At 39.2% G+C, this 26,450-nt stretch overlaps 1 protein-coding gene across 1 annotated transcript in view; it reads right to left on the bottom strand.

The window, feature by feature from the left end:
• Window positions 1-26,159, bottom strand: part of lrrtm4l1 (leucine rich repeat transmembrane neuronal 4 like 1) — a 62,805-nt gene extending 36,646 nt beyond the window's left edge. Inside the window, exons 1-2 of the mRNA XM_081355269.1 lie at window positions 25,473-26,159; window positions 11,814-13,456 (exon numbers count right to left, since the gene is read on the bottom strand). Coding sequence (XP_081211395.1) covers window positions 11,814-13,456; window positions 25,473-25,476 — 1,647 coding nt within the window. The 5' untranslated portion in view covers window positions 25,477-26,159. The remainder of the gene's footprint in view (window positions 1-11,813; window positions 13,457-25,472) is intronic.
• Window positions 26,160-26,450: the final 291 nt, after the last annotated feature.

Here is a 26,450-nt window from a genome sequence, read left to right as displayed (position 1 = left end):
AAACCACCAAGGGGGTCTGAGGTCTCACCCTCTATGCAGACTGGCGCATCAGATCCTCCTGTGGTCCCAGGGGAAATTGTTGTACATACATCCCAGAGAATCAGACTCAGGGAGCAGACATCCTGTCGAGGCAGGGGCTGAGGCCCGAGGAATGGAGACTCCATCCCGAGGTGGTGGTCAATATGTGAGAGGTTCGGCCCAGTGGAAGTGGATCTATTTGCGTCTCGAGAGACGACTCACTGTCCACTGTGGTTCTCCCTCACACATCCAGCCCCACTGGGGTTGGATGCCATGGTACAGACGTGGCTGAGGCTGCGTCTGTATGCATTTCCACAGATCGCTCTGCTCCCGGGAGTTCTAGAGAGGGTTCGTCGCGACGGGATCAGTCTATTATTGGTAGCCCTGTTGTGGCCGGCCCGAGTATGGTTCTCAGACATAATATCACTCCTGGACGGCCCTCCATGGGAGCTTCCCATCAGGAGGGACCTGCTGACACAGGCAGAGGGCTCAATATTTCACCCTCGGCCCGAACTGTGGAAACTGTGGGTCTGGCCCCTGAGGGGGCACCGTACAGAGAGGCTGGCCTGTCAGCAGTAGTAGTAGAGACCATACTCAGCTCTAGTGCTCCCTCCACGAGGAAATTGTACGGCCTAAAATGGAATGTTTTCACCGTATGGTGTAGAGAGTGTGAGGTGGACCCAGTTAACTGCCCAGTGGCTTCAGTGCTGGAGTTCCTCCAAGATCGCTTCTCAGCTGGTCTTACCCCGTCCACTCTCAAGGTGTACGTGGCTGCCATTTCGGCTTTCCACGCTCCTCTGAGTGATGGGCCTCTGGGGAGACAGCAGTTGGTCATACGTTTTCTCCGTGGGGCATGGAGGATGAGACCTGCGGCTCGTACCAGGGTTCTCACTTGGGACCTGGCGGTGGTTCTCGAAGGGTTGGTTGAGGCCCCCTTCGAACCGCTGGAGTCGGCTGAGGCCAAGAACCTTTCACTAAAGGTGGCTTTCTTGTTGGCCATTACTTCTTTGAGGAGGGTAGGAAATCTCCAGGCGCTCTCTATATCTGACGGGTGCCTGGAATTTGCTCTAGGCAACATCAAAGCCATCCTACATCCTAGGCCGGGCTATTTGCCCAAGGTGCCATCTAATATGGCACGGCCTACGGTTCTGCAGGCTTTTCATCCTCCACCACACGTGATGGCGGATGAGGAGAGACTTCACCTGCTCTGCCCTGTCAGAGCTCTCAAAATATATATCCAGAGGTCCTCCTCATGGCGGAAGTCAGACCAGTTGTTAGTATGTTTCGGGTCACCCAAGAAGGGGCTTCCCACTTCCAAACAGACCATTAGCAACTGGATTGTCCAAGCTATATTTATGGCCTACCAGGTGCGCAATTTGCCTTCACCTCTGGCCGTGAGGGCTCACTCTACCAGAGGCATGGCGTCCAGGGAAGCAGGAAGGATCCAGGAAGTCTGCAATGCAGTGGGATGGGCCACCCCTCACACTTTTATTAGATTTTACAGCCTGGACATTCCTTCGACACCTGTGCTCTCGTCCTAAGTGTGCCTGCGCGCAGCTTCACACTAGGACAGGCAGTGCTCGTTGTGGCATAGTGGGTACTCGTTCCCCCAAAGTGTCATTCGATGCAGTTCGAGTTCCCTCGAAAGGGAACGTCTCGGGTTACAACTGTAACCCTTGTTCCCTGAGAAAGGGAACGAGAACTGCGTACCTTCGCCACGCCTTCCCCTGCCGGGGAGCGCTTGCTTCATCACAGAAGCTATCTCTGTTGTGTGCCGGCGTCCTTTTGTAGCTTCCGCATATGCCATCACGCTTAGTTTCATTCATACTTTAGAGGCGCTACGCTGAGGGGCGTTCCCCCAAAGTGTCATTCGACGCAGTTCTCGTTCCCTTTCTCGGGGAACAAGGGTTACAGTCGTAACCTGAGACGTTAGTTCATGCGTTCATGATCTCAAGGCTAGATTATTGTAATGCTCTTATGGGTGGTTGCCCTGCATGCATAATAAACAAACTACAGTTGGTCCAAAATGCAGCAGCTAGAGTTCTTACTAGAACCAGGAAGTATGACCATATTAGCCCCGTTCTGTCAACATTGGCTCCCAATTAAACATCGTATACATTTTTAAATATTGCTGACTACTTACAAAACACTAAATGGTTTAGCTCCCCAGTACTTGAGCGAGCTCTTAACGCATTATAGTCCTTCACGTCTACTGTGTAATAAATAAGCTAAAATAAATATTAATAATTAATCATGATGATCAGCGCTCTCAAGGACGCCGAAATACCTATCAGCCAAGGTCTATCAAGAGAAGATCTGCTCCTCCTGGCCCAAAACACCCTGGGAAATCCACCAGTTTTTAATTCTCCGACACCTTGCTGCCTGCACAATGGTCATCTTCTCCGCAGATCGACGTCTCCACCGACATGAATCATCATCTCATCTCTGCAGTTCAATGCCTCTCTCAAACGGTTAAAGGATTAGAATTAAAAATGGGTGAATTTTGAACATTCCTTCACTAACCTCAGCTCAAATTCTGCCAAAAACTTTTCAGCCATTCCACAGTTCCCTCCTCCGCATTTCGGACTAAGTGATCCCCCGAGTGTGCCTTCGACATCAGCTACTCTGCCAGCTCCTTCATATACGGTTCAGTCGCCATTTCTAGCTGTTCCTGCTCCACCAACTTCTTCAAACTTCAATCTCTGCACAGCAGCTCCAGCTCAAGTTTTCAGTAGGCGTTTTGTTTCACTCGCCACCGTAACTGTGTCTCCCCATCTAAGAGCTAACATCATCCAAGGTAAGGACATTAAATTGGCTACTTTACTGCTTCCTTCGCCTGCAGCTGACAGGAAAATGGTGGACTGTGGCGACGTAGCAGTCCTACTCAAAACTTCTGATCCCCGTTTGCAATGCAATCTTACGTTTGGCGAATTTGTAATTGCTTTTAGCATTTACAGAGACATTTTTGTGCCAGGTTTATCCAGAAAGAAGGGAAGAGTTAGATGTCTATCTAGCTATGTTAGTGGACTTCAACCAAAGATATGGGGGCACTTTATTTGATGAATACCACAAGTCATTCTCCGCGAAATCTGCTTCCTTCATTACACTTTATAACTCTAGACTAGACTGGTCAGTTACCGACACTGAACTGCTCGTCCGTCATTTCGGAGGCCACAAAACTTTGGCTTGTGCTATTTGTAGCGCTCAAGGTCACACGGCTTCATTTTGCCCTAAAGCATTCGCTAGCCATGATCTGCGCGCTGTCCCTGGTGCTGAAAATGTAAGAATCTCCCCAAACAGCAGAAGTCGCCCTGTTGCAGAATTCAACGGTGTTCCTCTAAGTTTTTCCTTTAATGAGTCTGTTTGTCCACATCCTAATTGTAAATATGCTCACATCTGTAGTTTTTGCAAGGATTCGCACCCGAAATCAGTTTGTTCACGCCGATACAAACCTGCAACCCGCGGGAGAGTCCCAATTCGAAAAGAATTCTGAACAGTCAACCAATTACTCCTATTCATTTCATGTCATTGGCCCTTTCGCTTCTCCTCCCTTTTCTCCATTTCACAAAAATTCTATACAGTAGGTGTCGCTACTCTGAAATATTCCGGCAATTCAGTTAGCACACTCAGTTCATTAATACTATTCAGTTAATTAAAGGGATACTTCAGGATTTAGCATTAAGCTTTGTATTAGTAGAAAACCTGTAGTATTTTCGAATTACCCTGCTTTCCACCTTCATATCCCCCTGAGAGGAGAGATTTATGTATTTTTTGTCTGGAAAAAATCCTCCGATGACGCAAAATCGTCACCGAGATCGTTCAAAATGTCCGGGATTCAGCTTTTGCTTTCTGCGGTCGCCATTCATTGTTTACATGCACACCTCTTGTTTCAATCTAACTGAATTCATTCCGATTGATGAATCTGAATGTAGTGTTTACATGAACGCTAAACAAGTGATCAGTTGATGTGCGTTTTAACATTGCTAAGAAAATTCCCGCACCTCCGTGAGAGATACGAGACCGGCGCGTCTCAGTAATGACGCCACCGGCCTCGCGCCGTTCTCCCGCGGCCGTCAGCCTCGTCCTGCTCGCCACAGTAAACATGATGAATGGCGACTGTAGAACGCAAAAGCCGAATCCCGGACATTTTGGGCGATCTCGAAATCCCAGGCAGACTCGTCACGGAGACTCACTGGTAGCCTAACCTTGTTGTTTTCAACTGCGCTCTCTAACCGGTAGGCGTGGCCTCCTAGGGCAGCTCAGTCTAGAAAGCTCCAAATTAAAAAATTTCTTCACATTTCTTCTACATAAATGACCTATTTTAAATACACATTCATCTTTCCAGAGGTGAAGTATCCCTTTAAGTTAGCTGGTCAAGGCACTTGGTTAACTAAAGCCGACATAACAGACGCTTTTAAATCTATGCCAATTTATCGAAAAGATGGCCGGTGGCCCTGTATGAAAACTGCTACTTCTGTTTGCTTATTAGGCATAGCTATATCTTCTAGCAATTCCCAAGATAAACGGTTGCCTTCTACTTTGTCTTATTGCAAAGATAAATCATCGTCCTATTTATTCTACCTAATGGAGCACCTCTCTCTAAGCCTGGTTCAGGACTCATCTAGCTACTGTCCTCTAAAGCTGCAGTCTATCCAGTATACTAGTCACTCCTTCAGGATCGGGGCAGCCACTACAGTGGCTGAACGTGGTGTTCTACTTCAGCTATCAAGATCCTGGGCAGATGGTCTTCCTCTGCTTTAGAATCTTACAGCAACAGCAAGCTCTTCAGTAACGATTCAGGTAAATCCCTATGCAACTACTGGCGAAAAAAAAAGGCCTAATGCAAAAAAAAAATGGCCAAGGTGGCCCAGTATGAAAGAAAAACAAAAGATGTCCGGTGGCCCAGTATGAAAGAAAAGATGACCGGTGGCCCAGTATAAAAGAAAAACAAAAGATGGGCGGTGGCCCTGTATGAAAGAAAAAGAAAAGGTGGCTGGTGGCCCAGTATGAAAGAAAAGATGGCCGGTGGCCTAGTATAAAAGAAAAACAAAAGATGGCCGGTGGCCCTGTATGAAAGAAAAACAAAAAATGGCCGGTGGCCCTATATGAAAGAAAAATAAAAGATGACCGGTGGCCCACATGTGGTCTTGTATAAAAATAAATAAATAAATAAAATAAAATAAAACTCTTTCCGGTAACTATTTTATCTTTCTATGTTTTAGAAACTACAGGATTCACGACTGGTGGGTATACTTTTCTTTACCATTCTTTGGGGGTGGGTGGGCAGGCCCCGGGCGGGCCCTATGCCAAAGAACTTTGTATCATAATTTGCTTGCTGAGCTGTTAATAAATGTACACTTGTTACTGTATTTATTCTCCCAAGTCTTTCTGGTAGAAATTAAAGCTTTAGCGTAAGTTCTGCCGGGAAGACTCAATCGTTATGTCACCTCCATCCTCCCCACCACCACCAGGATGGTCCCTTCCTATACCTCCCTGGGGGTCGGCTGTGCCCCTGCCTTCGTCTTCAGGCAGGAAATGCAGATTCCGTACCCTCGGAATGCGAGCTATGGACGGGGCCTACGCCAAAGAATTTGCCATAATTTGCTTGCTGAGCTGTTAATAAATGTATACTTGTTACAGTATTTATTCTCCCGAGTCTTTCTGGTAGAACTTTATTCTAGAGCTGCTGTAAAGCCAAAACAATCTCTGTTACATTAATTTCCTATTACCACTGTAAAGCTGCTTTGAAACAATCTGTATTGTTAAAAGTGCTATATAAATGAAAGTGACTTGACTTGATGTTCAGACCTTCAGTATTGTTCCACTGGTTCACCTCAAGGCTGCGGTCTTTCACCTCTTTTGTTTATCATGTACACCAATGATTGTCGGAGTAGGTATGATAACAGTTATATTATAAAATATGTGGATGACTCCGTGATTGTGAGTCTTCTCCATGAACAGGATCCGAGGCATGGTCTTGTCATGGAGGACTATGTGTCGTGGTGCGATCGGTTTTCTCTTCAGCTCAGTGCTAATAAAACAAAGGACATGGTGACTGATTGTAGGAGTTCCCCACAACAATTAAAGGTTCGGAGATAGAAATTGTTGACACTAACAAAAACTTGTGGTCATTGACAATAAGTAGAGCTTCAAAAAGGTAGCAGGGAAGATCATTGGCATTGATCAGACTAGTCCTTCTGACATTTTTCATAATTATGTTTTCAAGAATGTTTGGCATGTGAAGGCTCACACGATGAAAGAATGTTTAAAAGTTGTGAAGAGTTTCACAATTTCACTGATAATCAACTCATCAGTTTTGATCATCAAGCCACGCGCATTTAGTTATTGCACAAACTGTAGACAATTGTACTTACTCTTTTGCACACATGCCAAAACATATGCAATTTGCATAAGAAATTCTAATTTGACATGAATGAGAAACTAACTGTTCAGAGATCTGAACTTATTGTTTTTGGGGAAAAAAAATCTAAATTGAGAATTGAGCCAAAGCGATTGAGAAAAACTGTAAACAAGAGTTGCAATTTTGCTACAGTGGGTCATCAAGGGTTAAAGACATTCAGAACTTTCTGTTTATCAGAAATCCCCATTTATCACGCCAAGGCCACATTTTTGTAAGGTGCTCATGCTCATTTATACTGACTTAGCTGCATCTTTTGTTCGTGTGTTAAAGTCTTGCAGAACCTATTAAGCACTCCATGAGATTGAGCGAGAAAAATATGTCTCTTTCCTTGCATGTTATTGGGTTGACAGCCTGCCAAGGACTGATTTAAGCACACAATATATATTGAAGCATAGTGGGTTCAGTACACCGCCTAACACTCTAGTAAATGCAGTTAAAGCACTGAGAACTTTTAGCAAATGGTGCAAATGGTTTAGCAAAAAGCACTTTTGACAACATTTATAAAGAATTGTAGTTTAACACGCTCTGAAATGCTTGATTATAATTGGTCAGTCGAGGTATTCTGCTGATATAGTGACAATATATATATATATATATATATATATATATATATATATATATATATATATATATATATATATAGGCTATGTATAAAAAAAAATTTACAGTGAACTGGAGGTACAATAACACTTTATATTTTATAATAATTTACAAAAACATTTGAATAATACTGTTGCGTGGAAAAGCGGGCAAGGGTATATTCTCAAAATGGCCATAATCAGTCCCTCTAATTAGGATCCTAACGAATGGCAGATTGTGCATTACAGTCGAACTGTGAAGTGCATGAATTTTATTTTCATGTATTGCTAGTTTAGACCCAACACATCTGAATCGTACTAATGCATTCTGTGGGAAAGGAGCAGATGAATAAGCTCATTCAAGTCCAAAGAGCTGCCTGGGCTTTCATTCTTTCTCCTCACCGCTGCAGATTCCATTACAGACCAAAAGCTACAGCACACTGTGATACCTGCTTCCTGCTCATGATCAGTGCATCTTACCAGCATCCACAGGGACGGCCTCCACTGTGTATGGGCTGAAATGAAAAGTTCTGAACCTGGCACAGCAACACTGTGCTTGCATAAGCAGAATGGGTGCCTGCTCTTGTATTATTAAACATCAGTAGAAAACAGTGTAGTAACAAAAACAAAAAGAAACATTGAAAATGTTTCTAACGAGACAAAGGTGTGGTAAGTGATATCGTTATATTTAAATTATGTTTTTTTTTTACCACACACATTGCTATAATCTTTATATGTTCTTTTTAAATTTTTCAAAATAACTTTAATCATAAGAGTAAATAGAAACTACATAGGCTCATTCCTTAAAAGTTTTACAGCCTGAGATTACTGTGTGCTTAATGAGTCAAAATGAGATGAACACATTGAACTCTAGAAGATGACAAAGATGATATCTCTTTAGATTAAAAGTAAAGGCCCTTTCAAACCAAATGCATCACTGTTAATGGTCTTTTCACACTTGCCCTTTTTAAAGTTTATTCAAGTGTGCTATTAGTGTACTAATCTGTTACTACACTAAAAATAAGTATACTTTCATTCTACTTTTCTCAGAAATATACTTAAATTTACACTTAAGTATTTGACTTACACTGACAGAAAAAAGTATATTTGGCATACTTGTACTCAATTTTAATTAAGTAAAAAGTATAATTAATTATACTTGGCTTGTAGTCGTGTTTACTCTTTTGAGTAACCTATTAAATACTTTCCCCCAAAAAACTTGCATGTTTTTTGGCATCCAATACAAACCGATTTGTTAAAAACATTGATTTTTAAGGAAAACATACGTTCAATTCAGTATGTGAATTTTTGTGTAGTCCAGTGGTAGTGTATGTAGGAATTTACTCCAAATCTTCTTGAAATATACATTTAAGTAGTATAAAACTGTACTTTAAGTATAAAACTTACAGTATAAAACTTACAGGTATACTTGCAGTATAAAACTACTAAATTAGTAGTTTACTGTGAGTATACCTCAAAGTCTACTTTCATAAATTTAAAAATATATACTTTTATAAACTAAGCAGGCAAATTTAGTCCCAAGTAGTATTGAAATAGGGCATAGTGAAATAGTGATGAAAATGTTGAAGGGATAGTTCATCCAAAAATGAATGAATTTGGGTGAATGGGTGAATTTACTCACCCTAAAGTTGTTCCAAACTATATTTTGTGCTCAGCAGAAGTAAGTCATGTTTGGAACAACATGAGGGTGAGTAAATGATGACAATAGTTTTTGGATGAACTATCCCTTTAAGAATGTAGATGTAGAAATATATGCAGATTAGAGACCATGGGCCCTATTTTAACGATCTGAAACGCAAGTATCAAGCGCGAAACGCAAGTAACTTTGTGGGCGGGTCTTGGGCGCTGTTGCTATTATACCGGCGTGATAAATGACTCTTGCGCCCGACGGAAATCTAAAATGGGTTGGTCTGAAGTAGCTTCATTATTCATAGGTGTGGTTTGGGCGTAACGTGAAATAAACCAATCAGAGCGACATCTCACATTCCCTTTAAAAGCAGGCCCGTTTCTTCCATGGCGGATTGCTATTATAACGGCGGATTTGCCATGCGCACGCCAGGAGTAGTTCACAGCCGAGGAGACCGACGTTCTCGTCAGGGCCGTAAAAGACAGAGAAGTGACATTGGGGATGGGAGAAACCCACCCAAATTAGCTTCGGTTAAACAGGCGTATAAAAATTTGCCTAGATTTATGCCTATTTTTTCACATCTTCATGGACACAACAATGATTTCCCTTGTGTGTTAATATTTTTCTTTGTAATAATGTATGGTTTTCTAAAAATGAGAACTGCTGCGTCTGTGTGTAGATGAGATAAGCAAAGTGCATGTGCGTTGTGCACACGCTACATTGATTATTGCCAAGCATGCGCCCTTAAAATAGCATATGAATAACATGCGCAACGCGACTTTAGACTAGGTTTTTCCTGGTCAGTGACGGAATTGTTTTTCTAAACCTGCAAAATAGCACCAGGGAACGTTTGCGCCCGAACACGCCTCCTCTTTGCGCTGAACCGCCCCCAGGAGCGCAAATGCATTTCCTAGTTTACAGACGTGCGTCTGTGGAGGGAAAAGTCTGCTGTGCGCGGGTGCAAAATAGGAATGATTCATGCGTCGGTGTACAAAGTCAATTGCGCTGGCTGCAAGATAGGGCCCCAATGTCTCACATAGAACAAAAGTGTGAATGTGAAAATTTATTCAAGCAATTTGACAACCACAGGTTTTGCTCTGGTATATGTACCAGCAGTGGCTCCGGACATCTTAATGGTAGACGCATTTCATTGCAGGACAAGAAAAAAAAAACACCCTCTCCAAAGAAAATAAATTTCTCAGCGGGCGAGAGTTTACATCCGATGTAAATAGCTCCATAGTGGTCACTTCTATTCAAAATCTTCTTACAGACTGGTAAGGAGACTTTGGAAGGAAAAGAACTCCATTCAGCCCTGTCACCATCAATGGTGAAGACACTGGGGTGGTATAGGCCTACCTGGGGTCCACTCAATCAATACATTAGAGTGGGCAGCAAATACACACTGCCTGTATAAGAAAGGTTGCAGCACCTACACAGGAGGTGTCACAGGGCTTTAGCTTAATCAAGAAAGGTACCTCAGTTCAAGAACAAACCCCAATCCCTTGCAGGTGGTGGATGAAGGCAAAGCTGTCCAGGCTCTCAGAAATCATGAAAACCATCCATATCATCGGGTTCCATGGAATTCCTTCTTCCCTGCTGCTATCAAGGTGATCTGATGGATCAGTTAAATGGAAACTTGAATTGTCTTGTATTGTTTTAGCACGTCTCATTGTTTGTCCTATTCTCTATGTTCATTGTCTCATTAATTTAACTCAGTGACTTCATTGTTCAAACTACATATTTACAGAGTTTAATAGCTTTTCTTATTCAGTGATGTTTGGTTACCTCCATTAGCTAATTTGAATGAAGTACATTACTTCCAGTTTAGTATTTTGGTTTCTTGCCATATACAATTTCTCCTTTAAGTCTAAATAACCCCTTTTTTTTTATCAGATATGCCTGGTGCACATCCGTTTTTACTGACTATTCCTGGCTGAACTGAAGCAGAGCCGCATCTTGGGATTTTGCATGACTGTTAAAAACTGCATCTTCACTTCACTTCACACTTAAGACTGTTCTGAACACTGGTGAAAACTTTATACTATTTCCCTAGCTGCAATGATGCCATGCCAGTATGATTAAAATATAACATTCATGTCTCCACAGTCTGGTGGCTGTTTGGTACATGAAATATATCCAAAATTAAAATGCAGCCTTTAAAATCTTCAAAAAGAGCTACATAAAAACCAATTACAGATTTCGACAGATAAAGAGATAGGTGCTTTTAAACATGACATTAGAGAGTGAAGGATGAGTAATTTTGGATGCATATATCATTAGACTGGACTGCAATTTTAATTATCGACAGATATATTTTTTTAGACATAAGTAATTGCTGTACTCTCAGAAGCTACAGTAAGTGAGGCAAACCAATTGCCAATGCAACAGACATGGTTTTGACTGTCTGAAAAATCATGTTTAAAATCAGAGGATTTCAGAAACCCGTTTAACATCTCAAGTGTATATATGCGTTTCAAACACAAAGCATACTAATCATAATCATGAGGACAAACAAGAATGAATAAGCCTTTCACAAGTGAAATAACTAATGAGGCCAAAACCAAGATGCAGATGTGTGAGACGGGGCAGTGCAGGGAAGTTTTGGTAAAGGAACCATTGACTCCTGAATTATGGTTTACCTTGTACAGCAACATAAGGGATGCACAACATATCTGCAGTCATTTTGGTCTCAACCAATAAATATAACTTTAATGTTATCATTATCAGTCTGAAAAGTAAAAAAATGCAGATAATATTTAATATGATGTTTGACAATATAAGCATGTAGAGATCTGGAATTTTAAAGGGAGTGTTGCAATCAATCACAAAAAATGCCAACTGTTACCTAAAATCAGCCAATACTGGTTATCAGCTTCAAAATACAAATAATTATTGTATCAACCAAAAATGTCCATTTGGTGCATCCCTAGACACTTTATATATCAGTTTAAAAAGTGGAGTCAAGGAAAGTAGACTAAATAAAACAATCTCTTGTATAAGTCATTTTAAAGGACCTAAGGAGTCAAAGGTGCTTACCCTTGCTCTGGTGAATATTTCCTGCATGCTCAATGAAGAATTTACCTCTATTTCCTGAGTTGTTCATTTGTTTTGATCTGATTTGATTTTAGGCTGCTTTCACATGTCATACCTCACATTCCCGGGAACCGGATATGGTGCAGGTGCAGGTACCAGTCCCATTACCCAGCACCTCCAAGGCTTCTGGCGTGGCTGCGGGGCTGTAGCTCATGTAATATTCCTGGAGCTGGGAGCTCAGGTTCTGCTCTGGCTCCTGACTCTTTTTCCTTCGCTTTCGGCCCACTGAACTCTGCTGCAATAGCCGGGTGGCACCCGGGTAACGTTTCCAGGAGACATAAATTACAGACAGGACAAGGGACACTGAGAGGAACAGTGCAACCCCACCCATTACCACTTTGTGAAAAGACACGTCTTGCTCAGGAGCTGGTGTCACTAATAAGCTGTCAGGAGATGAGGGTGTCCATTGACGGGAGTCTCTGGGATCTATATTTGAATGGCTGGGAAAGGTGGGGCGTTGAGCTGGTCGAGGGTGGGGAGGAGGAACGGGCGCCTCAGAGGCAGGTGAAGGCAGGGGTGGAGACGGTGTTGTAGGAGCCATTGTCGGTTCAGTTGGTTCAGAGGTAAAGTCAAAATACGGATCAAAGGTCTGCAGATACAAAGGTGATTGAGCAGTAATTTCATAATCATCACAGTCAATGAAGTTCTTTGAAGCCTCCATGACCTTCTCCCCTTGAAGGTGCTTGGGACTGCTGCAGATTATACTAGTGTCCTTGGTGCCTCTGAAATTCTTGAGCCAGACAACAAGAGGACAAATGCCTGGCCCGCAATCCCACATGTTGCCTGCAAGGCTAATGGTTGTTAGTGAGATCCAGGCAGCCACAACTTCCTGAGACACATTGGGCAGTTTGTTAGACTCTAAGTTGAGAACCTGAAGATTGGGAAGGCATTGAAATACCACAGGATCTAGTACCTGTATCTCATTGCCAGAGATATCAAGCTTCTGCAAGGTATACCAGCTCCATGGAAGGCCTTGGTTGACAGCTCGAATACGATTCCACTGTAGGTACAGGGCACGAAGGTTAGCAAGGCGAGGAAAGAGAAAGAAGTTGATTCTTGAAAACTGATTATGCTCCAGGTGGAGTTCCATAAGTCGAGACAAACCCAGGAATGCAGTGCGAGTTAGAACCCGAAGCCGATTATAGCCCAAGTCAAGAAACTCCAAGCTTCTGCACTCCAGAAAGGCCCGGACAGGAATTGTCGTAAGCCCGTTGGAGCGTAAGTGCAGATTCTGCATTTTTCGAAGACCATAAAACTGACCTGGCTGCAGCTCCTGCAACTTGTTGTAGGAGAGATCAAGACTGCGAAGGTTAGGTACTCCGTGAAAAGTTACACTATGGAGCTGTGAAATCCTATTGGAGCTCAAGATCAACTCCTTCAATCGCCGCACCCCCTGAAAAGCACGACTATCCACAAATGTGATTTGATTATGGTCCAGGTACAGCCACAGTAGCTGGTTAAGATGGGCAAACTGGTAGGGGAGCATTGTGTGCAGGTCATTGTACCGCAGGGATAGACCTTGGCAACTAATTGAAATATTTTCTGGGACATCCTGGAAGCTGGCTGACTCACAATGGACAATTTTTCCCTCGCAGCGACAGCTATAGGGGCACATCCTTTCCCCAGAACTGAACAGCAGCAGGGAGGAGGCTTGGAGGAGGAGGAGGCCTGCTAATCTCTTGTCACAAGCAACAGAACCTGAAGAGGGAAACAGCACAACATCAACTTATGATTTTTAACAAGAAGACCAATTTTATTAAGCTAAATATTCAGTTATCAACACTCATATAATTAAATGTTGCTTCCATCCACACCTACAATATTTTTGTGAAGTCCAGATGTCATCTTTTTGACAGTTTAATTATATTCTGTAAGTTTTTTTTTTTTTTTTTTTATGTTGGGGACCATCAGATTTTATTTTTAATGATTTTATTTTTAAATGAAACGCAGAATCATTTGCAGCCTTAATGAAATTTAATTAGCATTGATGTTCAACAAGTGAAATATTACCCAGGACTGAAATACTGTCATTCATAGGAATGTTAATGGTAATAGTAATTAATGAAAGATGGTGGTTTTATTTAACATGCAACAATTTGAGTGTTAGAGATTTATGTGGCTAATGAGAATCCTTGATATTAGTAAGGGATAATGTACAGTGTACTTGTATCACCCTGAACCTGAAGTAATTTATTTTGTAATAATGTCCAGCTGACTATACATTATAGCTCTTAATCGATGGCCACTAACAAAAGAAAGAAATAATAAATCACATTAAATAAAAATAGTAATACCATAAACATGAAAGATGCAGATTTTTTTCTTTGCCCAAGACAACACATGTTGTTTTATGTGTCTTTTAGCCTCTTTGTTTGCTACTTATTTCAGGATTGGTTGACTGCATAGTTGGAATTTGTGGTTTGTCTGTCTCTCCAAACTGAGCAATAATAGATCAGTTCATGAAATAAAACCTTCCCAATCCCTGTAAAAATCAAAGCTATTACTTCTGATTGGTTTGTTTCTGACATCGGTCTCAGAAAATGAGAGATATCATATGCATATTCTATATGAATAAGATTGTGTATAGATCTCATATTCTAGCGAAACATCATAAAAATCACCAGTATATGATGTAGAGTGTATATAAAGTTCTAAACAGCATAAGGCAAATCACTATAAATCTGTTATTTAGCTTTTGGCACTCTCTTTTGAATTAGACTAGAATTACAGAAGGAGTCCCAAGAGAGTCATTTGGATGAATTTACTAAGGACCATTTTTAAAGCTTAGTAATTATCACCTATGAACTAATCAACTTTAAGATATGACTAATGACCAGCAATATCTTTAATGCCATATTTTATAGTGTTCTGTGGAAATTGATTAGTCATTTTAGAGCTGAATCATTACATCAAACATAATTACTCTGAAGCTATTACCCATGCTATTTGAAATGTGTTTCATATTGTGTTATCCATGCCAAGAAAAAAAAAATGATGCAAAATGGACAATTTCATTACAATCTTTTGCATCTCATACGTTTTAAGTGCAACAGGAATTTTCTTTGCCAGGAAAAAAGAATACAGCAATATGCAGAACAAAGAAAAATTGATTGAAGTCTTAATGTATAACCATTCAGTTAAAGATCTGCACTGTGTGTACCATGAACTCATTGTCCACTGTAAAAAAGGATGACTGAGGCCATCCAAGCATACACAGCAAACTACAGAGTCATCTGTTTTACCAAACTATAATCCCATTGGTGCTGTTAAGAAAATTTCAGAGGAGGCTGAAAAAAAAAAACAAAAAAAAAAACCTGAGAGATCACTGTCATTACATCTTCCAACAGTACTGTCCAATGGTCTTCTTTAAGGGCTTACTGGTGATAAAACCAATTCAGAGTCCATGCAATAAATATCATAATTACATATCATTGTTGTCAATTGCTGTTAGCATGCAGTGACTCGGAATAGATTTCCAACTAAACATATGGCTATGAAAATCATCACACCGCTATTAGCTGTACTCTGAGCTTTTTGAAGAGAAAAAATTTGCCCAGGCGCATCTCTCTGTGTTTACAACTGACTTGTTGACTATTACCGATTTGTATGCTTCACTGGTAGTCCATTACACTCACACATTTTGTTTCCCTCTCTACAAGGACATTTGTTAAGGGTCATTATGTTTGTGTCATGTCGTACCACTGTCCATGCAAGTCTTAAGAGCAAGAAACAGGAAAGGTAAAATGAATCAGAAGAGATTAGCCCTCACAATGATTATGTAGAAACACACACTGCACTGTCCACAAACTGTAGGCACAAAAATACAAATGTAGTCCAAAAATACCCAGCCTCAAGTTCCAAGAAAAAAGCTGTAAGTACAAAGATGTACAAAAGTAGAAGAACTAGCTGATTGTTTGTCTGTCATCCTACAATAATGGACACAGTTAACCAAAGGTCAAGGTTTGGCTCAATAGCACGGCCCTGTTATCAAAGGCTATTCTTTAAATTGATGATCTGGCTGCTAAAAGCATATTTCTCCTGAATCTCCAGTGCCACAGCAAACAAAATTTTGCATATAAATACTATAATAAATGACCTACGCTATGAATGTAGATTAGCAGGCTGAATTGAATGTAATGAGATAAAAAGACTGTCCCTCAATATAATGGCAAAAAATATGTATTTCGACTGTGATGTCCTTGTAAGCTAAATTGTATGCTTTTATAGCAGTGCTGTCAATCAAATGGGAAAAAAATAGCTAATAAATTGCACATTTTTCTGTAATCGACCATGATTAATCAATTTATTTCTCACTATATGGGGATGAAATTAGTAATTATAGTCATTTATCATTACAATATAATAAGCCATTTAATAAGGTGTTAAACTGTTAACTGAACTAACTTAAAACAATCTTCACAATACATAAACACATTATAACAAAATTTCACATTTAGCTGTGCCTTTAATATAACAGAGCTCAGCGCTAAGGATTTTTTCCACTGGCCCCGCCAAAAACCCATGTTTTTGACCCATGTAATCTTTTATTTTATTTGATTTCATTTCATTTCATTTCATATACCAGTGAAATTTTACAAAACTCAATACAAAAACTATGAGCCTAACTAACAAACATTTTTTAAAGACATGTAAACAGTCAGTAATACAATAAGAACAAATAAACACATAAGAACAGATACACATGAAATAACTAGTGCTTTAAGGTTTTACGGTAGGTCTAACATTAGTATTCTGATACTACATTTATGCAGCCTTCTGTGCTAGCGTTTCGGGTTTGTGCACAAAGACAGTCGCGCGCCAATTACAATTTGAGTTCTCTTTTGCATCTAATTGTGCTTGAATGGTTTAAAAGCGCTTCACTGAATGATAGGCTGACAGGCACAAGGACATTTTCTTAAGTACATTATTTCTTCTGAGCATTCTTTCTATATTTTTTTTCCATTAAAAAAATTATCATTTGCATCTTTGTAAAGCACTTTGGTCAACTTTGGTTGTGTTTTAAACATACTCTAGAAATAAATTATTTATTGATTGATAAATGTATATATTTATTATTGTGATACATATTGCGAGACCAATTCTTTTTTACTAATATCTTCACATAATTGTTTGCTTGCGTCGCCAACCCTTAGCATTAAGTGTATTAGCAGGAGTTTAATGTTGTAATGCTAAAAGCATCTTGGTCTCCATATATTCTGCAGCAAATTGGTATCAAATTGGTACCTTCATATTCCAGGTGCAATATTTGATATTCAAACCAACAAACTGCCAGCTACTGGCAGATGATAGCAGTAACCTTTTAATGTAGGGTCCTTATCTACCAAGGCAGTGCCAATCAATTGCAATCGAGTTTAAATATTTACAATGCTCCTCACCAAAATTTAGACTCAGAATATATTTGATTCAACTCAAACCAAGATAATTACTAACATGCCACTTACAAATGCAGTAATGCAGTAGTATTTGACTGCAAATGATGTAGTGTAGAATGAATCAGAGATCTAAGGAAGGCCGTGGTGGCAAGTGTGCCACCTGTGAGTATTACTGCTGATAAAAATCGATCCGGACAAGACTTTTTTACTCCGCAAATTAAAATACTTTGAAGGCCCATGCGCCATAACTCACCCAAGGTTAGTTCATTTAAAAGCCACTCATTTAACTTTGTACAACTGTGGCAGACCCCTTTCAAATAGCTGGGGAAGATGCTGGCACATACAGCAGAGTCAGCTGCTGTATTCCTTGGCAGAGTGACAAGCTGATATTTTATATAAATGCTTTGGTGAATTTAAGGCTATTACCCAAAGTGCCAAGATAATGGCAAAACCTGGATAAAACATCAACATTTGAAGCAGAATGGAATTAAATGGTTTTAACTCATACGTTTGCCTATTAATATTGGTTTCACTAGACTAAATCTTTAAATATAACTGATATCCCACTGCTTGCATCAAGCTCAGCTGTCAAGTCAACACTCAATTTAATATCACTTCATGATAGACTGAGCAAATGTTTAATAAAAAAAACTGCACTTTCCATATTAAAACTTCTATTTCTCTAAACTAAACTTTGAGAGGAACACTGATATGTGAAATATTACATTAATGGCTTACGTGAGAGCAACATGGCCACAGGAAATGCAAATGTGCCTATTCTTGGAATGTAAAATAATGGTCATTTTCTCTACAAATCCAAACTTTCCCTCAAGTAAGATGAACTATGACTCATAGCCAATGCACGATGTGTTTAAGTCCTCAAGTTGTTAGATTCTCTATAGGATGCACTCTTGCGCATGACGTGGTCCTATTTAAAATAAAAATACAGCTTTACATGACTAAACAGTCAATTCCCAGTAATGAGACTCCTGAAACATTTCATAACACTAGTTCTTGAATACTGGTTTAAAACAGGCAGTGTATATAGCCTATATATATATATATAATGAAATATCTGTTCAGGTATTTACCCACAAAATGTGCTGTATAAAAACGAAACGTAGGGCCACAAATTAACCTCTTCCTTCTAGATATAGCATACATTTTCATAGCATAAATGTTTTTTTTTTCTTAAGTGTAATATATATTTCAATCTACATGAGGCTGTTTTAATTTTAATCTGAATTAAGTTGTGGTCCTATATTTAGTTTTAGAGGAAGTGAGTGATAATGGAATGTCATCATTCTGATAAAGTAAAGAGAAAATCTAATAGATTGACAGTTTACTTTCATGTCTCAAGAATCATAAATAATTAATAACAATAGTATCCATAATAAAAAACAAAATTAACTGAAACTCATATGTCCTGCTACCAAAGCTTTTCTAAACCTTTCTAAACATCTTGAGAAAGGCTTCATTTTCATTTGGATGAAGCTCACCGTGGCTCTTCCATCAAGACCTAGTCTTTAATGTGTTCCAAAATCATAAAAAGTTTTAGGATAATGTAATTTAAGAGTGGTTAAATAAGAGATCACTCCGCATAATGAAATCCATTCAGTATTTAACAAGATATAGTAACGGCGCTTTTATCCACACATGACCACAACTCAAGCACGTAATTTACGCAGTGATAGATTCAACACACATTAATTGTGAGATTGAAGAGTGCTGTAACTGTGCCTCACTCAGGATGTGGAGCACAGAACAAAGGAGTGATTTATACTATAAAAGCATTATTTATGGCAGAATTGTGATTGTAAAATCAGCTTAATCCACTGCAATGAATAATGTGTTGCAGTAGCAAGGCAATTGATTTGCATTTAAGTAACAGGCTCAGGATTAAGAATGCTAAAAGTTTGGTGGCGACTGCTCGTAAATAAATTAAATGTTCCAATTAGATAAAAGAGAAGCTCATAACTGTAAAGACAAGCTTTAGCTTTCATAATTAAATATTAAGAGAGGCACTTTGCATACTGTGCAGCTATATCATTTGTTGTACCCATGTTTTTTAATGGAATGGTTCATCCAAAAATGAAAATTATTTCATTGTTTCGAACCTGTATGACTTTCAGCAGGAGACATTTTGAAGAATGCTCTCACGTTTTGTCTATATAATTAAAGTCAATGGGGACTGAAACAACACTGGACACTAGAGCTGCACAATTAATCATTTAAAAAAATCTCGACCACAATTTTTCAACGTTTCGCCTGTCTAAATCTCCGACAAAAATCACACCGGAACATTCAAATCTGCGTTGACGCTGCCACTGACCAAAGAGAAAGTAGTTATCATGTGTAGGTATGAAACAGCTTCACCAACACTCTTTTCAACCACACAGTATCATTATTTCTGTTTTAAATATCCTTATTATCACATAAGTACTGGGAAAAGTTTATAGTTGTCTGTTCAGAATTGCGGGAGAATTGTGATCTTTGTTTGAAACTAAAAAAAAATGTGCTTCTCAATTTATCCAGAATCGTACAGCTCTACTGGATAACCATTGACATTTTGACTTTGGCATTTTTCACTGAGCCATTTTTTTATGTTCCACTAAAGAAAGAATGTTTTTTCTATTGGGTGTACTGTATCTTGAAGATTCATCTTTCTCATTTATACTTAAGGTGTTGCATTGAAAGAATATACTGATGAAACCCAAGTAAAATGAAAACATGTGTCTTCTTTCAAAACCTATTCTCTCCAGTCCAACCAAACTAGAAATAAAAGCTTTGAAAAGGACAAGGTCTGTGTAAAAAAGTGAAGAACTTTCATGCCTGAAAGGTTATTTTATGTTAGAAAAGAGATCTTTGATGACATAGTCAGTTATTTTAATATAAGCCTTCACTATAGGCTATTTAATTCTGTATGTAGGGCTAGCGATCAATGTAATGGTCACAAGGATGAATCTGATTCACATGGACGTGTATTTTCATGACAACATGGCAATTTCTAAGTGCAATCCATCATGTGAGCAGGAATAAATGTGAAATCATGTTAGCTAAAGGCTGGCCTACACTAAAAGATTTTTAAAATCTTATCAGATTTTCAAATTGTGAGAGACCACTAACATGACAATAAAAATAATAATTTAACAGTTTTGTTCCTATAGTGTGTGGAGAGTCCCAACTATGATTTTAGAGTAAACAAACATGGCGGATGACGGGCAAGAAGAAATGGTGATAATAGTCCTCGGGGTTCCTCCCACACAACAGGATTTCTGATCGTAAATATTCAACATACCCCCCTGTTCAATTTTTTGTTTATGCAAATATCTAATCAGCAAATCACATGGCAGAAACTCAATGCATTTAGGTATGTAGACATGGTCGAGACAATCTGCTGAAGTTCAAACCAAGAATCAGAAAATATAGAAGAAAGATCATTTAAAGGTGCAGTAAGCAATTTCTGAGAATCATTGTTGAACACTGTTGATTTTTTAAATCAACCCAAACAAACACACAGTCGCACACACTCAAAATCAATGTTACTCAGGTATGCAGCAGAAACAACGCAACCTCTGAATCCGTTTTCAGGTCTTCCTACTAAAGCCTATCCAGTGCTGGAAAGCTTTTCTAATAAAGCTCTTACCTGATCATAACCCTTCTTTTTCCAGCGATACGTGTTCTGTTTTATAATGTCTCTCAGCCAGTCTTTCTTCAAATCTCCCTCTTGCTCAATCTCTCTCCTCCCCTGTCATGTGACTCATACAACCACTCATAACAACCAAGGTCTGCAGAACATGTCGAACCTTGAACAGATGGGCTACTTCCAGCAGGATAAGGCACCATGTCTCAAATCATCTCAAACTGGTTTCTTGAACATGACATGAACATGAGTTCACTATACTAAAATGACCTCCACAGTCACAGATCTAAATCTAATTAGAGCACCTCTGAGATGTGGTTAAAATGGGAGATTTGCATCATGGATGTGCAGCCGACAAATCTGCAGCAACTGCGTAATGCTATCATGTCAATATGGACCAAAATCTTTCCAGCACCTTGTTGAATCTATTCAATGAAGGATTAAAGCAGTTCTGAAGGCAAATAGGGGTCCAACCCAGTAAGCTACTAACAAGGTGTACCTAATAAAGTGGCCAGTGAGAGTGAATATAAAGTAAAAACTGATATTTTAATAAATTATCTTGTGACAAAGTTGAAATTTATATAAGCACAGAAATATTCACTTGACTAAGGTGTGCCAAATAGCCTCGGTCTCCCCTGTAGGTTACATATGAAATTATGCAGCGCTGTAAAAACTGTTTTGCCAGGTAATCTAAATCTTAATTAAATGGTTAAAAGGTACATTAATCAAATATTGCTGCTTTTAAGGAACCATTTGGATATAAACAGCTCTATAAGATCACAGCGTTTTCATTGTTTACATTTTGAAGGCAAGAAAAAAAGAAGCAAAGGTTTTAAAAGGAGCGAATGGGATTGACTAAATTCCTCCTCAGTGACTGAATGATCCACTAATGACATTTCATATTCTCTTTAGATAGTAGCTAAATGAGCTTACCATATGGGGGGGGGGGGGTCTTCATTATAGGCTGTAATAGCAATGTCCAATTTGGGACCAAAATTCAACGAATCATTCTTTTGAATCAAACAGTTTTAATGAGTCATTAACCTGGGGCACGTTCAAGCTCAAACCGGTGCGCAACGTTTTGCTACGGTTTCCGGGTTGAACAACATGTTGCATGGAAACAGTGTGCAACAGGGTTTGAGATACGTTTTCTCTTGTTTGGTGGGTGTGTCAAAAATGTCAGCCCAATCAGCAGCAACATGTATAAACCACGCGGTATTAAATAGACAGCTCGCACAATGGGTCAAAAAGAGTAAAAATATAGCACATCAACAGTGATCAGCAATAATGATAAGCCAGGATGATAAGTGATAAATGATAAAGTCATATAGATCATATCACAGTCTCGGAGATAAGAAGTGGATTATCCTTCAACTGAAATGTTTGTCTTTTCATCCTGAAATCCAAGGCAAATGTTGGATCACAATAATTAGGAACCACAGTTTCCACAAATTCCTTCACTCTATTGGGATATTCTCTTTTATTTTGGACGGCAAGGGCAGTAACTGTAACATAGAGCATATTTTGCGGTATTAAACATGTATCTACATACTGATTTCATCAGGCTCTGAAAATTCTTCAAAAAGAACACAAAGAATGGCCTTCTCAGCTGCCATAGTTGCAACTCTTTCACTAAAGATTTAGCATTAGAACAGGGTGTTCAACGCACCACTGTTTCCGTTTAAAAAACGTTTTGCAACTTTTTGTCAGAGCTGAACGCATTCCAATAGACCCTTTTACAGTTGGTAAACACGGTGACGTATTTGTGTGGGCGGAGCTTAGCTGGAGGCAGAAAGATCCCTCTGGCCGCTTCACTAACGTTAGTTTGCAAGTTTTGTTAGCTTGTTTTATAACAATGACTGGAGAAAATCCGATTTTGTCTTAATGTGCAAGGTCACTCACTGTCCAGGATGCCGATTGTTATTTGCAAAAGTTAATTTTAACGGACGGAACCAGATGACCGTACACGCTCAGTCAATGGACGAACTGACAGGATTAACGTTAACGCTACCTCCGGTTGAGTGGCCTGACTTCTACACCTACCCGATAGAGCAGGGCTATTCAATTGGCGGCCCGCCAATCATCTCCATGCGGCCCGACGGCACCAACCTCCCTCCTCCTCTTTTCGCTCCGATTGACCTTAGAAACGTTTTACGTGTGAATATTTCAGCAGTTATTATGTGTCCCGAATTTATGTCGACTGAACCAGCGATAGGCTACCAATCATTCGTGAAAGAATCATTCTTTTGGTTCGATTCTAAACGCGCTTTCATAACGGTCTAAAACTATTCGGATTCATTCGGACCGCTCCGTCACTGAATCATCTGAAGCGGTTTCTCGTTCAGTACAGTTACAACAAATAGCGATGTTTTCAGTTGTTTCACTAGTTGTTTAAACACGGCCCAGCGCGGAGTTGCGTTTACTCCCGGTCCCGGACACTATATTAAACAGTGTTGCGATAACCAGTGGAAGCGTTTCAGTTCGACAGAAACCTCTCTGTTACAAACCACAAATCACTCGATGATTTAATTAGTATTAAATCGGATGAAACAGCCTCAACATTCCCAACAAGACTGATGAGGAAAGCAGGAGAAACATTGTGGCATGAACGAAATTAGAAGACTTTTAATCCCCTAATCACCCTTACAAACATTTACCACATTTACTGTAGTAATTTACCATGGTTGGGCAGAAATGTGCAATATTTATATTGAATACTATGTAGTAATAAATAAATATAGTAAATATATACTATAATATTTTATAGTATAATAGTAAATATAGTGATTTATATTGCATTAGATTTATTAGGTGGGTTGAGGAATATATATTTAATGCTTGTTATGAAATTATGTCAGTTTCTTTGTAAAGGTGCGTAGGCCTATAGTTTTTAACTTGTGTTTAGGCATTTTTTATACAGTGGGAGCCTGTGGTTAACAAGTCTCACTGTCAGAATATTTTCATTTAAGCATAACAATTATAAATAAAATAATTATTATTTCTCACCAACAGCTATAAGTTTGTACAAATAATTTATTTGTTCCAAGGAAAATAGTTGTACACAGCTGTAAATTATCAAGTTTTTATTTATTATGGTTTTATATATTTGCATACTGTTGGGTACCACATTTCCAAGTAAATACCACACTTCTTTAGGGTTACTTTAACTCATTTATTGAAACTGTTATGTTTCAATAAATAAGATAAACCCCCAAACCAACCCACCGGCCCACCTCAACTTTTCGATTTGATAATGCGGCCCTCGAATGAAACTAATTGAATAGCCCTGCGATAGAGAAACCGAGGGTAAAGAGAAACTGAGGACATATAAATATTTAGATGCCTATAATATAACTATGTGCTGAATGGTCATGTAAATACTTGTGTGGTGCGATCCGCAGTTCTGCCTAGCCAGCGCCAAGACGACAATGTAAAGAGTGACACTACGGTGCAATTTTAATGATATGAATATTTTCTAGAAATAAAAATTCCAGATACAGCATACTCATTTTTCATTGATTCTTGCACCCAAGAACACAACAAGATGACTTTTAATAATAAAAATAATAATTTAAGCTCCTTATTATGTAGCCGAATCTGTGCTGGTTTGTATTGGCCGCCTCCAGTTTTCCGTTTGTTTTGCCTCCAGCTAGCGCCGTGACGTAGGCGCAAAAGGGGTCTATTGACAAAACCCGTTTGAAAGAGTAGTTCACAAACTGAATGAGTTTAATTACAGTATAGGCTAATCTTTCGCAGTGATCCGGGTTAAGAGTTAACCAAAAAAAAAAAGCTCACAAAGTGAATCGAGAACTGAGCGCCAGTGAGTAGCCTAAGCTGATCTTTTGGTCTGAGCCTTTGGAGTGAGGATTTGACTAATGGGGTCAAAGCCAATTTTAATAGCAGAAATATTAACAATTAAATCTTGACTGTAGGCACATGGCAGTTTTACATGAGATAATAGTAGGTTATAATAGTACCTAATTTATTAAAACAAACTTTTTATCCAAAAGATGTCAGTTTAGTTTAGGTTCTAAATATTTTTCGAACTAAATATGTTAGTTTTTTTATGAACTGAATCATCATTTTAAACTAAACTGGGACAAAAGAAATCACAATAAACACAAGTATTAATAGGCTAACTAAATCGAAAAACAGAAATAAACAGCCATGTGTGCACAAATTACTTTATCGGAATATTTTAAAACATGCATTATACCACCTTGTGATGTCAGAGACCACGTGTCAGAGACCAAATTATATATTTTTTCACGAAATGCTACTTTGACACGAATTGTTCGAAAGAATCGATTCGGGCAAATGAGTCGAACTGCCCATCACGAATTGATGCGTTGAAATAACAAAAAGGCCAATCATTTTGACTGGCAAGCCAAAAAATGATTTGAAATGTGACATTATCAACACCTTCAGATAATTTTAAAATTGCAATGAATCATCTAACAAATACAGAAGACGAAAAAAAAAAACTAATATTTTACTTTACATAGTTTGACTTTTTTTAACCATTAGGTAAAAAAAAAAAAAAAAGTTAAAAGGTGCATTTTTGTTTAATTTTACATAAATAGACCGGCTATATGTTTTAAATCTGCAAATTATATAAACATTTTTTTTAATCATCAATGGTCACCGATAAACTGTATCCCAGGATGCCAATACTCACCCATATCAGCCGTGCGCTTTTGATTCCACTCGCGTTTAATCCCTGCGGTTACTGCACAGATATCAGTCTCTCAGGGTCCACTCCAGCGAAGACTTTTACCTTTAGTCCGAGCAGTATTACAGCCGAACTAAAATCATTATCGATTCGACTCCATGTCGCAAAAATAAAACTTTAAAACGAGCTGCCTCCCCCGTTGAATCCAACAAAACGGCAAACCGGTACATATCCAACAGCATTAAACATGATGGTCATCCGTCGATCAAACGGAATGTAATTCAATTCTCGCTACGCATCAAGGCAAGCAACTGTCTGAATATAAGGGCAAAAGTTGTTCTGGGTCGCATAATTTAGGCAATAATGCTAAAATCATGCGGAGCTTATCGACCAGAGAGGTAAGCAAAGCCAAAAGAAAGACCGAGTGTTGAGGGCTTTGCGTGAGAGTAAATCTGTGCTCGCCGCCGCAGTCGAGTCTCGTCCCTGAGAAATATCACAGACCATGATGATGATTGCGCGCTCCCGCCCTCACCCTCAGGTTCTCCACAGTCATAATAAAGGTGACCCGGAGGCAAACCTGCTGCGGTAAACACTAGCAGAATGCCAGAACACCCCCTACTTAACCAAGACGGTTGATGAATGTAAACGACACACTGTTAATCACTACAAAGTAACAATAGAGACCCAGTGTGTGTGTGTGTGTGGTAGCCCACCACAGGTATGGACACTAACAATGATTGATTTATTTTTATTTTCTTAATTTAAAAAATGTCTTTAACACTAATATACTCCATTCACAATATTGACATACATTATTGGGTTATGCTAAACTAGTTTTGATTCCTCAACTACCTTACAGTGCATCCTTGTATCTGAAAAGATTTTCATTAATTTAAAGATGATTCATGCTCTATATCAATCAAATGAGATGATAAAAGCTGCTGTTGTTGCATTTGAGCATACAATTTGACGGGGGTTTTGTTG

Source organism: Scardinius erythrophthalmus, assembly GCF_964197995.2.
Source record: "Scardinius erythrophthalmus genome assembly, chromosome: 23".
Lineage (NCBI taxonomy): Eukaryota > Metazoa > Chordata > Actinopteri > Cypriniformes > Leuciscidae > Scardinius > Scardinius erythrophthalmus.
This window is presented reverse-complemented; position numbering and strand designations above follow the sequence as displayed.